Consider the following 16,271-nt stretch of genomic DNA (forward strand, 5'->3'; position numbering starts at 1 on the left):
AAGACTGAGAGAAGGTACAGCAGGTCTAGCTATATGCTGCATTCAGCCTCTGTGTCACTGATGTGTGGGTTCTTGTTGTAAAGCACTTCTAAAATACAAGACTCATGTCCTTATCGGCACCTGGAAGAGTCCCGTTGAGCTTATAAGCACACATTATCATCATGTTGTTTTCCAAGAGCATAGCATGTGTGTTAAACTCATGCTGGGTAACGTTTCCAGTACTCTGCAAATCTGGAGTGCCATCAGGGGTTCAAATCCTTGGGTAGCTGTTTCAGGAGTTAGGGCTCTATCCATCCTCACTGCCCCAGTGCTGGCAGCAGTTTATTCAGAACCTAAACTTTAAGGCCAGCTGAAAGCTGAGCCCAGAGAGGACTGTGGAAGACATCTCTTCAGATTCCTACATGGAGGAATCAGCAGCCCAGTGCAAAGACTAGTACAGGCACCTTTTACACATTTACTGCAGGAGAGACCAGGGCATTAAAAGACTGTGATAATCTAGAAATGGGAGTTTGTTCATGTTAATCTCATAAATATGTATATTTCATGTCTCCATCATGTCTATTCTGTACATACAGAACACAATTCATAAAGGAATTAGAAATGCAGCATTAATAAAGCAGCTCTTAACCCCGCCTCCCTCTCTCTCACCTGATGCTCTTTTCTTCCAGATGAGAGCTCCTATGATCACTGCGATGATCAGACCCAGAGCAGCCAGCACACCAGCAGCAACAAACCCCATGTTGAGAGCAGCCTCTGGAACTGCAAACACACAGGAGTGTTCAGCAAAAGCAATCAGTGAAGATAATGACCCACATCCCTGCAGCGGGAATCAGGCTCTATTTAAAGCACAGTAATACCAGTGATGTGAAAGTTTACCACAGTCATTTAGCATTTCCAGTAAAACCAGTCTAGTCCGGCCCCTCTACAAACCGGCATTCTGGGTAATTCAGCATGATTTACGGGCCCCTCTACAATCCCTATTGAAATGAATGGTGTGCTCCCCTCTACAATCCCTATTGAAATGAATGGTGTGCTCCCCTCTACAATCCCTATTGAAATGAATGGTGTGCTCCCCTCTACAATCCCTATTGAAATGAATGGTGTGCTCCCCTCTACAATCCCTATTGAAATGAATGGTGTGCTCTCCTCTACAATCCCTATTGAAATGAATGGTGTGCTCCCCTCTACAGTCAATGTGAATCTGACTGTGCAATCCAGCACAGGGTCATGGCATCTTTCATGTCAAAGTGTAAAATAGAAAACAAAAACAACACGGCAAGACATCCTCACAAACTCTTGAACATCCTCACACAATGTTCTCTCTCTTGAACATCCTCACACAGTGACCTATCTCTTGAACATCCTCACACAGTGAGCTCTCTCTTGAACATCCTCACACAGTGAGCTCTCTCTTGAACATCCGCACACAGTGAGCTCTCTCTTGAACATCCGCACACAGTGAGCTCTCTCTTGAACATCCTCACAGTGAGCTATCTCTTGAACATCCTCACACAGTGAGCTCTCTCTTGAACATCCTCACACAGTGAGCTCTCTCTTGAACATCCTCACACAGTGAGCTCTCTCTTGAACATCCGCACACAGTGAGCTCTCTCTTGAACATCCTCACAGTGAGCTATCTCTTGAACATCCTCACACAGTGAGCTCTCTCTTGAACATCCGCACACAGTGAGCTCTCTCTTGAACATCCTCACAGTGAGCTATCTCTTGAACATCCTCACACAGTGAGCTCTCTCTTAAACATCCTCACACAGTGAGCTCTCTCTTAAACATCCTCACACAGTGAGCTCTCTCTTAAACATCCTCACACAGTGAGCTCTCTCTTAAACATCCTCACACAGTGAGCTCTCTCTTAAACATCCTCACACAGTGAGCTATCTCTTGAACATCCTCACAGTGAGCTATGTCTTGAACATCCTCACAGTGAGCTCTCTCTTGAACATCCTCACAGTGAGCTATCTCTTGAACATCCTCACAGTGAGCTATGTCTTGAACATCCTCACAGTGAGCTATGTCTTGAACATCCTCACAGTGAGCTATGTCTTGAACATCCTCACAGTGAGCTCTCTCTTGAACATCCTCACAGTGAGCTCTCTCTTGAACATCCTCACAGTGAGCTCTCTCTTGAACATCCTCACAATGAGATATCTCTTGAACATCCTCACAGTGAGCTCTCTCTTGAACATCCTCACAGTGAGCTCTCTCTTGAACATCCTCACAGTGAGCTCTCTCTTGAACATCCTCACAGTGAGCTCTCTCTTGAACATCCTCACAGTGAGCTATCTCTTGAACATCCTCACACAGTGAGCTATCTCTTGAACATCCTCACAATGAGCTATCTCTTGAACATCCTCACAATGACATATCTCTTGAACATCCTCACAATGAGCTATCTCTTGAACATCCTCACAATGAGATATCTCTTGAACATCCTCACAGTGAGCTCTCTCTTGAACATCCTCACAATGAGCTATCTCTTGAACATCCTCACAGTGAGCTCTCTCTTGAACATCCTCACAGTGAGCTCTCTCTTGAACATCCTCACAGTGAGCTATCTCTTGAACATCCTCACACAGTGAGCTATCTCTTGAACATCTGCACAATGATCTCTTGAAAGAAAATGTGCACTGAATGTTTACCAAAACAAACTAAGAACTAAATGAAAAATTAAAAACGCAAGGCAAAGTGTTTGAAATACTATGAAGAGAAAGGATGCCGACTAAAAAGAAACAGAGCGAACGTCTTTCTATAGGAGGGGGTTAAACAGGCTCCTGAATCCCACATGCAGGTACAGAGCGAACGAGAGAACATCTTTCTACAGGAGGGGGTTAAACAGGCTCCTGAATCCCACATGCAGGTACAGAGTGAACGAGAGAACATCTTTCTATAGGAGAGGGTTAAACAGGCTCCTGAATCCCACATGCAGGTACAGAGTGAACGAGAGAACATCTTTCTATAGGAGAGGGTTAAACAGGCTCCTGAATCCCACATGCAGGTACAGAGTGAACGAGAGAACATCTTTCTATAGGAGAGGGTTAAACAGGCTCCTGAATCTCACATGCAGGTACAGAGCGAACGAGAGAACATCTTTCTATAGGAGAGGGTTAAACAGGCTCCTGAATCCCACATGCAGGTACAGAGTGAACGAGAGAACATCTTTCTATAGGAGAGGGTTAAACAGGCTCCTGAATCTCACATGCAGGTACAGAGCGAACGAGAGAACATCTTTCTATAGGAGAGGGTTAAACAGGCTCCTGAATCCCACATGCAGGTACAGAGTGAACGAGAGAACATCTTTCTATAGGAGAGGGTTAAACAGACTTGTGCTAATAACAGGTTAAGATGTTGCTGAGGCGTTTTTGTGTTTACTGTTTGCTGAGGAACTACTGAGTTTATGGTATTGTTTATGTACAGTAATAAAGGTTTTTTTTCAGTATTCAAATAGTTGTTTTGTCATTTTACCTTTTTTAAGTACAGTATAAGATTTTTTACAGTAACTCTAGAATCCGGCACCCTGTCTAATCCGGCACAATGTTCCAGTCCCATGCGACCCTGGATTGTACAGGTTTCACTGTACCTTGTTTTAGCAGTTTACCCTAATGCTCTGGGCTTTGCCATGCTGTGCTTGACCTTACTTTTACCATAGTTGCACATGTTGGAGTAGCATGCACTTTATAAGGAACTATATTTATGAAATGTATTGGGTTTTAAAGTTAGTTAGACAGAAGACAATTTGGGTTTAATCCTGATTGCTGGAGCAGGAAGACAGGTGGTAAGGAGGAAGCTTTGAAGTGCACCACATGGCAATTTAAAAGGGGCCCCTGTGCTTTATAACAGAGATAACATTCTGGGGCTAAGACTTTCAAAGACTGGCAATCTGCTTCCTTTACTTCAAAGAGGCGTTGATGTTACAATCACAGCAATAAAATGAAAGTGGACCCACGTGGTCACTGATATTATTGGTTGATAGGAGGATTGTAAAACTTGCATCAGTATTAACTGATAGGTTAAGAAGAAAGGGGTAATGTCACAAGGGAGGCTATATTATTACAAGCATGTCTATCCATCTTTGATTCCATGACTTGTGCTTCAGGAAAATGCAATACCCAGATGCTGTACTGTACTGAATAAAATATCTTTGTTGAAATCTACAATGGAGTTCGGAATCACAGTAATGTTATACTCACGGATGCACAGAGGAAAAAAGAACATTAACTAACATTGTTATTAATATGTTAAAATCAACAGCACAGTGCTCTGCTACACTTAGCTAATACCAAGATATACCAGTCAACTTTCATAAGGGTGCATCCATGAGATAAACTAATCTAGCACCAACTGTTCTTAAAGCAGACCCCTTTGTGAAGTGCTATCAGGAGGGAACTTCAGCTGGGAAATCCCTGTTGCAATAAAAAGCTTTTGAATTGAAGAGAGTGGCTGTAGTGTTTGTGATTTCTCATTGTATACTTCAGGTACAGCCTCCCTCCCTCCCTGCTCACACAGTCTATTTCAGTACCAGGGTCTCAGGTACAGCCTCCCTCCCTCCCTCCCTCCCTGCTCACACAGTCTATTTCAGTAGCAGGGTCTCTCTCTCTCTCTTACCCCATTTCACATCCATCTTCTCATCCAGACTGGCGTGGTCCACCTGGCAGGAGTAGCGGTGTTTCTTCTGGTCCTCAGGACTCACTGTCAGGATCTTTCTCAGCTGGTAGGTTCTGTCCTCATTGGGTAGCACCTCTCCACTCCACACCCCCTCCTCCAGCAGAGCCTCACCGTCTCTGATCCAGTTCACCTCAACCTCTCGGGGGTAGAACCCCGTCACGTGGCAAATGACGTCTGTTCCTGCAGATTCCCGCGCTTTCCTCTGTATCAGCGTCACTGCAGGGCGGACTGGTGAAGGAGAACATCAGTACTGTTACAGTTACACCCCAGGATTGTTTCATGCAGTATTCAATCACACTGGAGAAACACCCTGCACTCTGATTGGCTTAGAGGGTATATGTAAATGGCGCTAATGTATGGCTGATCTGAGTGTAGCTCTAGCCCTGGCATGCTGGTCAGTTTGAATTGGAACTGATCTCATCAAAACAGATCAGCTCAGCAGTGTCTTAGTTAACAGCACAACAAACAGGCATTGTGTTTTTACAGGTACCTTTGTGTTTATAGCAATTGAATAGCACAGTGTGTGCATTATCAGTGACTGTGGAAGGGTGGGGTTATTCGCTGACACGCGACACAGAAGACAGAACTTGAAATCACCAAACAGGTGCCCGATTTTATTTACTTTCTTTTTTTTATTATTATTATTTTAGCCCGCAGAGGGCGCTGTTGTCTGTGGCCTGTATACAGGCAACGGTATACATATCACTACACACGTCCCCTCGGCCAACACACCTTCCGCCCAACCTCTCCGTGTCATTGCCATGATTGACAGGCAGATCTTACGAGGCTGCTGCCCCCTTCCTGCAGAACCACACATGCGTCAGACAGTCAGCATAGATTTCGTTCATTTTCGTTACTTGTCATAGTAATACAAACATCAGGCAGCATTTACAAACTGGTTAACCCAGGATACAATTGCATTTGAACAACAGACAATAACAAATACAACTGTAATTTAAAATATAGATTATAGTTACAAACTGTAAGGGGAATGTTTAGCTTCTTTTTATCTTCTCAGAAGCTGCAAACAGCACAGGCAGGCCACCATATCAACTCTATTAGGAATATCACTGTATCTCTGCCATATCAACTCTATTAGGAATATCACTGTATATCTGTCATATCAACTCTATTAGGAATATCACTGTATCTCTGCCATATCAACTCTATTAGGAATATCACTGTATCTCTGCCATATCAACTCTATTAGGAATATCACTGTATCTCTGTCATATCAACTCTATTAGGAATATCACTGTATCTCTGTCATATCAACTCTATTAGGAATATCACTGTATCTCTGTCATACCAACTCTATTAGGAATATCGCTGTATCTCTGCCATGCTGAAACTTTATCTAGCTGCTTGGGAGATCTCTTCTGACATAAGCAGGCAGCAGGGTCTTCATGTAGTCTTCAAAGCGTGTGTAAATCCCATACCGTGTAAATCCAGGTGTGTCATTGTGGTTTAAACAAACAAGGTCTGATTTCACCCCCTGCAGGTTCATTTATTAATGCAGTGTTTGCATCTTGAGATTGAGCAGCAACACATAGATGGTCAGTTAAGCTTCAATGTGATTTTATATATGGACTAGGGCTGCACGATTAATCGAATTCTGATCGGAATTGCGATATTGACATGTGCAATATCCATATCGCAAGAGGCTGAGATTTTCTCATTTCTTTGACACTCTGTTAAAACAACAAAAACTAGGCTACGGTACCTCCTCCAATGAAATGCGCTAGACTCTGTTCATTCAGTGTCTACATGCACAGAGGGTGATGACCAATCACAAGCGGGCTCTCTCACTCTCTGCGTGGCATGCACATGCTAACCAATCACAAGCGTCCCCACAGAGCGCTCTTTTAGACGCTCATGATGAGGAGCAAAGAGAAAGGGCTTGTCGGAAAAATGAGTGCTGCTGAGGAGAGCGTTGATTTGGTGGCCAAGAAGGGCGCATCCTTTGTCGTATGGCAGTATTTCAGCTTCAAACCAACTGATGTTACCCAAACGCAAGTCTTGTGCAAAAAGTGCCTCCGAGTTGTTGCGACAACTAGAGGCAACACAACTAATTTATTCAATGAGAGAGGCTTTAGCCACCTGGGGCCTGAAAGAGGAGAAGCAAGTTTGCATCACTACTGATAACGGGGCACACGTGGTCAAGGCTATCGCGTTGAATGACTGGACCAGGCTCCAATGTTTTGACCACAGACTGCAGCTTGCAATCGGTAAGTGTTAGGCTACATGTTTTTAAGGCACTTTTATCATTTCAATTATAATAATAATTGAGCCTACTCATACATAATTACACAATCATAAGCGTCCTATTCCATCTGCAGCCTATGGCTGCCTCAATAATATTATCTTAGGTTATTTAAGAACTCAACTCATAATAGTAATAGAAAAAAGGAACTCAAAATGTAATTAATTAATTAATTAATTAATTAATTAATTAATTAATGTTTAAACCCTTTGCGGTCCATTTATTCAGCGCGTCTCAGGCGCGTCAGGTTAAATTTACTTTCACCGCAGTTTATTTTAGACGCGCTGTTTAAAAGTATTTTTTTTTCCCCCCCAGAGTAAAACAGGTTTAAAAGGCCCTGCATATCAACAGTACACTCAGCCCCGCCCCACCTTTTGTTCGCGATATTTTTCACATATGCCAATAAATAAATAACAATAATAATAGTCGTGCATACTGATAAATCATCTCCTGATCACTCGTTTTATCACCAAACTCCTCAATAGTGCGATCCAAGTCATTATTTTATTACTATAACATCTCAAAAAGCTCTGCAAATGTCCGTGATGTTCTCTGAAGTTCAGGGGCAGTCAAAACAAACGTTTGACTAACCAGGAGCTGGTGGACATTATTTTGATGTTAAGAAATTCAATAAAACAATGTTGGAAAAGATTTGGTTTTGTATTCAGTTAGCACAGTATGTATTTATTCCTAGGATCTCATTTTAGAAGCGATGTTCTCTACCCTGACACTTGTTTTAACCATGTCTGATTGCATTTTTGAAGTTTTCACACAAGTGTTTGAAAATCGCAATTCATAATCGCAATTGCAATATCTGGCCAAAAAAATCGCAATTAGATATTTTATCCAAATCGTGCAGCCCTAATATGGACTTATTTTTATTATTTAAATTTAATGGAAATAAATCAAACAATCTGTAAACATGAAAATCTTATGTATGTGAGAAACATGACCAGTTACCACCAGTTGCACCAGCAACAGACTGGCATAGGCTTTTACCTAAACGAAAATAAATTTACGATCAGAGTGTGCATGTTTGGCCATGGAGTTTGCACACAAGTTTAAAACCTTATGCCCCAATTCAGCACTATGAACACGGTGGATATTTTCTGCACTCTAGACAGTTGGTACACTACAGGATGGTCCGTCAGCCCCGTTGAGACTCACTCATATGTGTTCGTGGGGTTGCTTTGAGCTCCTTATGAGATATTCACATACAAACAAGCCCAGTATAAAGCTAATTTGATACGAATCATATGCAAAGTCTGAAATATGCGAGTACACTGCACGAGGCATCGTAGGAACCTGTTCATTGCAAGATGATATTTCATGACTTACTTTATTTTCAATTTAAGTATTTTGTCAGTACGAATCAATAACAATGAGAAAGCCTCTTCGAATTTAATTAGATAACGTCTCTGAGCATTTTATTTAGGCTTTTTTCTTTGCTGATCATTCATAGCTGGGATTTTTTGTATTTTTTTTTACTTGGGTCAAGCTATGCGATGATAATAAAGGATGATTAAAATAGTATGCTTTTCTGAATGTACATTACATCTTTTCATCTGCAATTGGCAACACGATGGGGGAAAAAATTGCTTTTCTTCAATCCCATGTGAGTGTGCCTATCTTTTCTTCAATCCCATGTGAGCGTGCCTATCTTTTCTTCAGTCCCATGTGAGCGTGCCTATCTTTTCATTAATCCCATGTGAGTGTGCCTATCTTTTCATTAATCCCATGTGAGCGTGCCTATCTTTTCATTAATCCCATGTGAGTGTGCCTATCTTTTCTTCAATCCCATGTGAGTGTGCCTATCTTTTCTTCAGTCCCATTTGAGCGTGCCTATCTTTTCTTCAGTCCCATGTGAGCGTGCCTATCTTTTCATTAATCCCATGTGAGCGTGCCTATCTTTTCATTAATCCCATGTGAGTGTGCCTATCTTTTCATTAATCCCATGTGAGCGTGCCTATCTTTTCATTAATCCCATGTGAGCGTGCCTATCTTTTCATTAATCCCATGTGAGTGTGCCTATCTTTTCATTAATCCCATGTGAGCGTGCCTATCTTTTCTTCAGTCCCATGTGAGCGTGCCTATCTTTTCTTCAGTCCCATGTGAGCGTGCCTATCTTTTCATTAATCCCATGTGAGCGTGCCTATCTTTTCATTAATCCCATGTGAGCGTGCCTATCTTGTCTGGTGTGAATCGCAAGCATGCTCACATTCTCTCTTTACGGTAGAAAAGCACATCCTACATCACGCTACACAACGAAAACCCCTCAATCCATATGCGAGTAAGAGGAACGAAACTTCACATGTAGATTATGTTTAACGAGTCTGACAATGCGAACTTTAGAAAGACGCTGACAAAATGAAAGCACATAATACATCACGGGCTGTGCTGCGGAGGTTGAAAATGAAATGAATGAGAATACAATGTGTAACATAGCGGGGTATGAGAAACAGCAGGGAGGGGGTTAAAACCTCCCTGCTAGAGAGAAATGCACTGTTTTGATTTGTGTTCTGTTTTGATTTGTGTTGGTTTAATTGTTTTATTATTAATTATCATCCGCACCTGGGCGTTATTGGAAATTAGGCCCAGGTGCGGAGTTTAAAAAGAGAGCAAGCAGTCTGCTCGAGGCTGCTAAAGAGAAGGAGGCAGAAAGGAGTGCTCTGCTTCCTAGCAGTCCCGGAGAAAGGTACGGTGCAAACCTGTGTGCTTAAGTTTTGTGGTACAGGGAAACGGCTTAGCCGTCCTGTGATAGTGAGGTTCCTGCGTGTGTAGTTAGTGCTCAGGAAGAGCTAGGTGTTTATTTTGTGTATTTTGTTTTACTTTGGTGTTTATTAAAAATATAGCGCAACCGCGCTGATAAAATCCAATTTCTCGTCTCTGGGTCAAGTTCTTAAAGGGGCAACGAACCCGAGTGAGGGTGAGTCTTTTACGTATGGTGGCAGAGAGTGTGGGCGCCCCTACGACCCAGAGAAATATGGATTTATGGGAACTGATCGAGAAGATCAATAGAAATACAGCCGCTCAAAGAGAGCGAAATGAGAGATGGGAGAGAGAGATGGGGTTGGCTCCAGTGAAAAGGAGGGAGCCAACAGAATTGGAGCGGTTAATCCTGGAATGGGAGCAGGCTAGCGGAGCTCCGCAGCCTCCCGAGCCAGAGGGGGAGGAGCTGCCGCTGCCAGAACCCAGAGAGAAGGAGTGGGTGCGAGTCGTTTACAAATGATACATAGAACCCCTTGTGTCTATGTTGTGTGTCTGTTTATTTAGACACTGAGTGTCATTCAACAGCAGGGCCGGCGTCCGGCAGCCCCCAGTACATTTCGTTTTTTTTCAGAGCCCACTTTAATGACTAGACGCAAAAAATATACAGCTGCCGACTGTCTACTCTACTGGGATTGGAAAAATAAACCGTAGCAAGGTAGTACTGTCAGACTGTCAATCAAAACACAAATGACAGATTGTCTCTCTGGAGGCGGGACGGAGAGCGAGCGCTCTGGCAATAGGTCAGTGTTAAGGTCATGTGATTGCTCTGCCGGGTACTAAAGGCGTAATTTCGAGAGACCGAACAGAACTGGACAGTCTGATTTGCAAAAGCGTTCCACCTTCCTGTCATGTTTTATTTAACATCATGTAATCAAAAACTACAGAGCAATATCACAAAAGTCTGACTATATGGAAAACTACAAAGCGGTGTGTAATTCAGTATGTTAACATAACATTATTCAGCAGGCTTCATTGGACTCTATGAAGCAAAATGATTTAACACTATGTAACACAATTTTTGGTCCTGGGTAGTAAGTGTTATTTCCTAATTGCTTATGCCTCAAAAGTATAGAAAATGGCTACTATTGCCCACAAACTTTGCTTTTGTGACCAAGACAGTGATATTTTGAAATGTACCTATTTCCAATGAGAAAACGGGCGAATTTGTGTCTTTTCGTTCACATAAAGTCAGAAAAAAACATATGAATCCAAATTAACATGTATTTATACTAAAGTAATACAAAAATGACTACAAAAGATTTAGAAGTGAGTAGTTTTTCGAAATCTACGATTATCCTGTAAATCACTTTCACGAATCAGCACCCAAATGTAGCCTCCCATCATGTTCTCGTTATACTGTCCTTGGTAGCGGCGTTCAAAGTCCAGTATATCCTGGTGGAAGCACTCGCCTTGCTCCTCCGAGTACGCTCCCATGTTCTCCTTGAATTTATCAAGATGAGCATCAAGGATATGGACTTTGAGGGACATTCTACAGCCCATTGTGCCGTAGTTTTTCACCAAAGTCTCAACCAGCTCCACATAGTTTTCGGCCTTGTGATTGCCCAGGAAGCCCCGAACCACTGCGACAAAGCTGTTCCAAGCCGCTTTCTCCTTACTAGTGAGCTTCTTGGGGAATTCATTGCACTCCAGGATCTTCTTTATCTGTGGTCCGACGAAGACACCGGCTTTGACCTTTGCCTCAGACAGCTTAGGGAAGAAGTCTTGAAGGTACTTGAAGGCTGCCGACTCCTTATCTAGAGCTCTGACAAACTGTTTCATAAGGCCCAATTTGATGTGCAGTGGTGACATCAGCACCTTCCGGGGGTCCACCAGTGGCTCCCACTTGACGTTGTTCCTCCCCACAGAGAACTCGGTCCGCTGTGGCCAGTCCCGCCTGTGGTAGTGTGCCTTGGTGTCCCTGCTGTCTCAAAGGCAAAGATAGCAGGGAAACTTGGTAAAACCGCCTAAGAGACCCATCAGGAATGCCACCATTTTGAAGTCTCCTATGACCTCCCAGCCGTACTCATCATACTTCAAGGCGTCCAGCAAGGTCTTGATGCTGTTGTAATCCTCTTTGAGGTGCACCGAGTGAGCCAGGGGAAGAGACGGGTACTTGTTACCATTATGGAGCAGCACGGCTTTGAGGCTCCTGGATGAGCTGTCAATGAAGAGGCGCCACTCATTCTGGTTACAGGCGATTCCGATTGCCTCGAACAGACTGGTCACATTGTGGCAGAAGCAGAGCCCATCTTGACGGGTGAAGAAGCTGGAAAAAGGATGGTGACGCTTCCTCTGATCTGCGACTTGCACACTGTCATCCAACAAGTTCCACTGCTTGAGCCTAGACGTCAAAAGCTCGGCATTGGACTGTGAGACCAAGATCTCTAATCAAGTTGTTGAGGTCTTTTTGGTTGGGGTAGTATGGGTTCCTCTCCTCAGCTCCACCTCTGAAATTGTCATCTGGATCTGCAACGTCTTCCTCGCTCTCTGACTTGCTGCTCTCTTCTAAAGACAGCTGCTCTCCCCACGGAGGAGTGGGTATGGGGAGCTCATGGCAGTGTGGCACCGGGGCGATGGATGAAGGAAGGTCCGAATACGTGATAGCAGGTGCATTCTTGCCAGTCCGACGTTTGGAAGGGTCCACCATGCAGAAGTAGCAGTTGCTTGAGTGGTCAGTGGGTTCCCGCCAAATTCTTGGGATAGCGAACTTCATGGCTCTCTTTTCCCCTCTGTACCATCCTACAAAAATACATTTATTTCACCCATGACTAACGTGTAAGAGATTCTCGCAACATTTTTCATATATGATATATTTTTTCAATAACATTGAAAATTGTAAAACATTTTAAAATTAAAAACTTTTACAATTTAAAAAATTTTAACAAATTTTATAACAAAATTCCGACCAACAATTGTCCATCTTACCTTCCAGAGTTTTTTTGCAGTGCTCGCAGGTGAAATGAGGTGCCCAGGGTTTGTCTTGATCCCCGACAGGCATGCCGAAATATGCCTTGTAGGCCTCACACATCTTAGCAGATGCTTCCACGGAGTACTTTTTCGCTCTTGTCTTGATAAATTGGCCGCAGACATAGCAAAATGCGTCTGCCGGATGCTTGCAGCCTCTTGATGCCATCTCAGAAAAATGCAGATATGTATCCACTTAGGCAGCTGGAACTGGTAGGCTTAAGGCCCCTGTATTTATACTACTATTTATATTACTGGAAAGTTCTAGAAGTTACTCCAAGTTTACTCAGCACTGAATCTATCTGGAATGTTCTGGAAAATAGGTAAATTTCAAAATATCACTGTCCTGGTCACAAAAGCAAAGTTTATGGGGAATAATAGCCATTTTCTATACTTTTGAGGCATAAGCAATTAGGAAATATTTTTTTGTACCCAGGAACCAAAAAAAAATTAAAAATTGTTACACGGTGTTATATAGGGAGATGCAAAAACTTTTGACCATAGCTGTACTGCTAATTCACTGTATTCTAATAGATCAATTACAACTGTACATGCGACACTGGCAAAACACAATAAACACAGCCTCGATTTACAATGTCTGTACTGTATAGTGAGATTTTCTAGATATTTGACCCATAATATTAATGTTATAGTTTATTACATGTGATGTAACGACTGCTTGGAACTTTGAAAAGAAATCATTGCAATGCACAAACAGCATCCCCAAATCGCTCTCGGCCATTAATTAAAAAATCTGAGTCATGTCTATAATGAATACGTTTTGTGACTAATTTGAAGCTCTCAATAGGTTACAATATTAAGTAAATCGAGTTATGAATCAAATTGATTAATCTTGTTACATAATCGATTTATTAAAATGTTTGGCTAGTACAGTGTCTTGTTTACAGTCATCTTAACATAACATCAGAATACAGCCGTTCAGATGTATTTGTTTTCAAAAGGTTTTGTTCAGGATGTGCTGCGCCGGCGCTGTTCATCAGGAATACTGTATGAGATTGTTCTTTACCTTTCCTCTGCAGGGTTCCCATCCCGTACTGGACACAGCACTCCAGCAACTGGAAACACACCTGTTGATAATAGTAAGAAGTCTTAAGTTGCCATGCTGTGTTAGCTTCCCGCTGTTGTTTATATAAGCCAGCCTGCGACACAGCAGCGATCCAGGTCATGGTCTCCACATCAATACTAATAAAATCCTTCCCATCATACGAGTGAGATGAATGTGCCCGCCTGGTCCCGTCATCATCCAGCTCACAGCCACCCGTGTTATGGTAAGTGTGAACTGGAATAAACACACAAAGACAAAAAACAAGAAGTCAGTGCTGGCATTCCAGAGAACACTGAAGAGCCTGCTACTCAATAAGCAGCCCCAAGGACCACATGTGGCATGAGAATACCTTGTGAGTGACCACACACTGACCCACGATCATTACACTCATGCAGTATTGATTATTAAAGATGTGTATTAACACACTCCTTATAGAATATATTATTGATTATTAAAGACATGTATTAACAGACTCCTTATAGAATATATTATTGATTATTAAAGACATGTATTAACAGACTCCTTATAGAATATATTATTGATTATTAAAGACATGTATTAACAGACTCCTTATAGAATATATTATTGATTATTAAAGACATGTATTAACAGACTCCTTATAGAATATATTATTGATTATTAAAGACATGTATTAACAGACTCCTTATAGAATATATTATTGATTATTAAAGACATGTATTAACAGACTCCTCATAGAATATATTATTGATTATTAAAGACATGTATTAACAGACTCCTTATAGAATATATTATTGATTATTAAAGACATTAATTACCAGACTCCTTATAGAATATATTAATGATTATTAAAGACATATATTAACAGACTCCTTATAGAATATATTATTGATTATTAAAGACATGTATTACCAGACTCCTTATAGAATATATTATTGATTATTAAAGACATGTATTAACAGACTCCTTATAGAATATATTATTGATTATTAAAGACATGTATTAACAGACTCCTTATAGAATATATTATTAATTAATTCATTCAGAATGGAGCTGTCAACACTGCACAGTCCAGAGTGATTTAAAACAACACTTCAAAATAGTTAAACTTCATATTGAATATTGATTTACACAGCTATGCATATTATGTCATGTAGAATGAATTTCCTCTAAACTGTTTTATGCAGAATTCCATGACAATACTGTGTTTCTAACAGTGCTGATAGAAGGAGCTGTGTGTCTGTACTCACCCCCAGTGTGGTTGAAGTGCTGGACTAAATTTCTCAAACCCCATTTTCTGACTTCACGACCATAGAAAATATAGTCAGTATGTATTTTCAAGAACTCCTCACGCTTAGTCTTATTTGACCAGTGTGTTCGGAGGACAGGTTTTTCCATGGTGCTGTCATAGTACGAGATTTGCACATCATCCAGCATCCCCACATACATATACTCTGGGAATCCTGTCCCTTCTGAGGTCGCTATGTGAACAAAATGCAGTGAATGAGTTCCTGGAAGAGGAATACAAATGATGATTAGTGACACATTTCAATAATCCCAGAGTAAAACACACAGTGCCAGTGATCTGCTGACATGTACCAGTCTCTCTAGGATTCCACGATTCTGTGATGTCACAAAGCAATGCAGAATTCACACAAGGGTGCAGAATGCAGTGATGACCTCAGAACACCATTCATCACTGGAGGAATGTGCAGAAAACCATTCTCCCCTCAGAAATACAGGGATGTTAATTTGCTTTTGGTACCCAGCAGCACCTACAACAGCTGCCCCTAAACACTACAGGATGAATCATGCACAAAATATAACTGCAAGAGGCACTGCTCAACAGTCCCCCAAAACCCTCTTGTTTTGATCTCATACAGTTGAGGGCTGGTTTTCACCCGAGGTGTTCTGGCAAAAGTAGTTCATTGTGTGTTTGGTGGAGTTTGTGTTCCATATTATCATATTAACTAAACTATTGTATACAATTACAGTGAATTCACATTAGTATAACTGTTTTCATCTACTAAGCCATGATTTAAAATATTTGACATTATTGCATGAAGTAACATTGAAAATAGTGTCCATGAGTGACCTCAGGCGGTTTCTTAGAGCTGGTGGAGCTACTCCTAGATGGGGGGGGGTCTCACTCATATAAGAAACTGTATACAAACACAAAGATTATGTCACAGAATCTTAAGGTGCACAGCAAAATTAAGGGTTTTGCTGCTGATCCAATTGTCATGAAACTTGATATTAACATTGCAGCAGAGTAAAGACGGTGGAAAAACTGGCCTCCCGACAGACGTGACCTCAACAAGATGGCGCACGCAGTAGGTATAGAGTGCAGTTCTGGCAGCCATCTTGGGGAGTTCGGCTATACAGGTGTACCGAGTTTCCTGCTAGTTAAGACTGAGGTTTCAGCAGCAGTTATAGCGAGTAGTGATTGGTGCATATATTGCTTGGTGAAGCAGGTCTCCTTGGTGTGTCTATTGCTTGGTGAAGCAGGTCTCCTTGGTGTGTCTATTGCTTGGTGAAGCAGGTCTCCTT

The 16,271-nt window shown here is 41.8% G+C and overlaps 1 protein-coding gene across 3 annotated transcripts in view; it reads right to left on the bottom strand.

Moving 5' to 3' along the window:
• Positions 1-16,271, bottom strand: part of LOC117397449 (major histocompatibility complex class I-related gene protein-like) — a 140,669-nt gene that overhangs the window by 110,452 nt on the left and 13,946 nt on the right. For all 3 annotated transcript variants that reach the window (XM_059010215.1, XM_059010216.1, XM_059010218.1), the window contains exons 2-5: positions 14,972-15,232; positions 13,704-13,976; positions 4,621-4,908; positions 649-759 (exon numbers count right to left, since the gene is read on the bottom strand). In XM_059010215.1, the coding sequence (XP_058866198.1) occupies positions 649-759; positions 4,621-4,908; positions 13,704-13,976; positions 14,972-15,232 (933 nt within the window). The remainder of the gene's footprint in view (positions 1-648; positions 760-4,620; positions 4,909-13,703; positions 13,977-14,971; positions 15,233-16,271) is intronic.

This window comes from Acipenser ruthenus, chromosome 40, assembly GCF_902713425.1.
Source record: "Acipenser ruthenus chromosome 40, fAciRut3.2 maternal haplotype, whole genome shotgun sequence".
NCBI classification, from domain to species: domain Eukaryota; kingdom Metazoa; phylum Chordata; class Actinopteri; order Acipenseriformes; family Acipenseridae; genus Acipenser; species Acipenser ruthenus.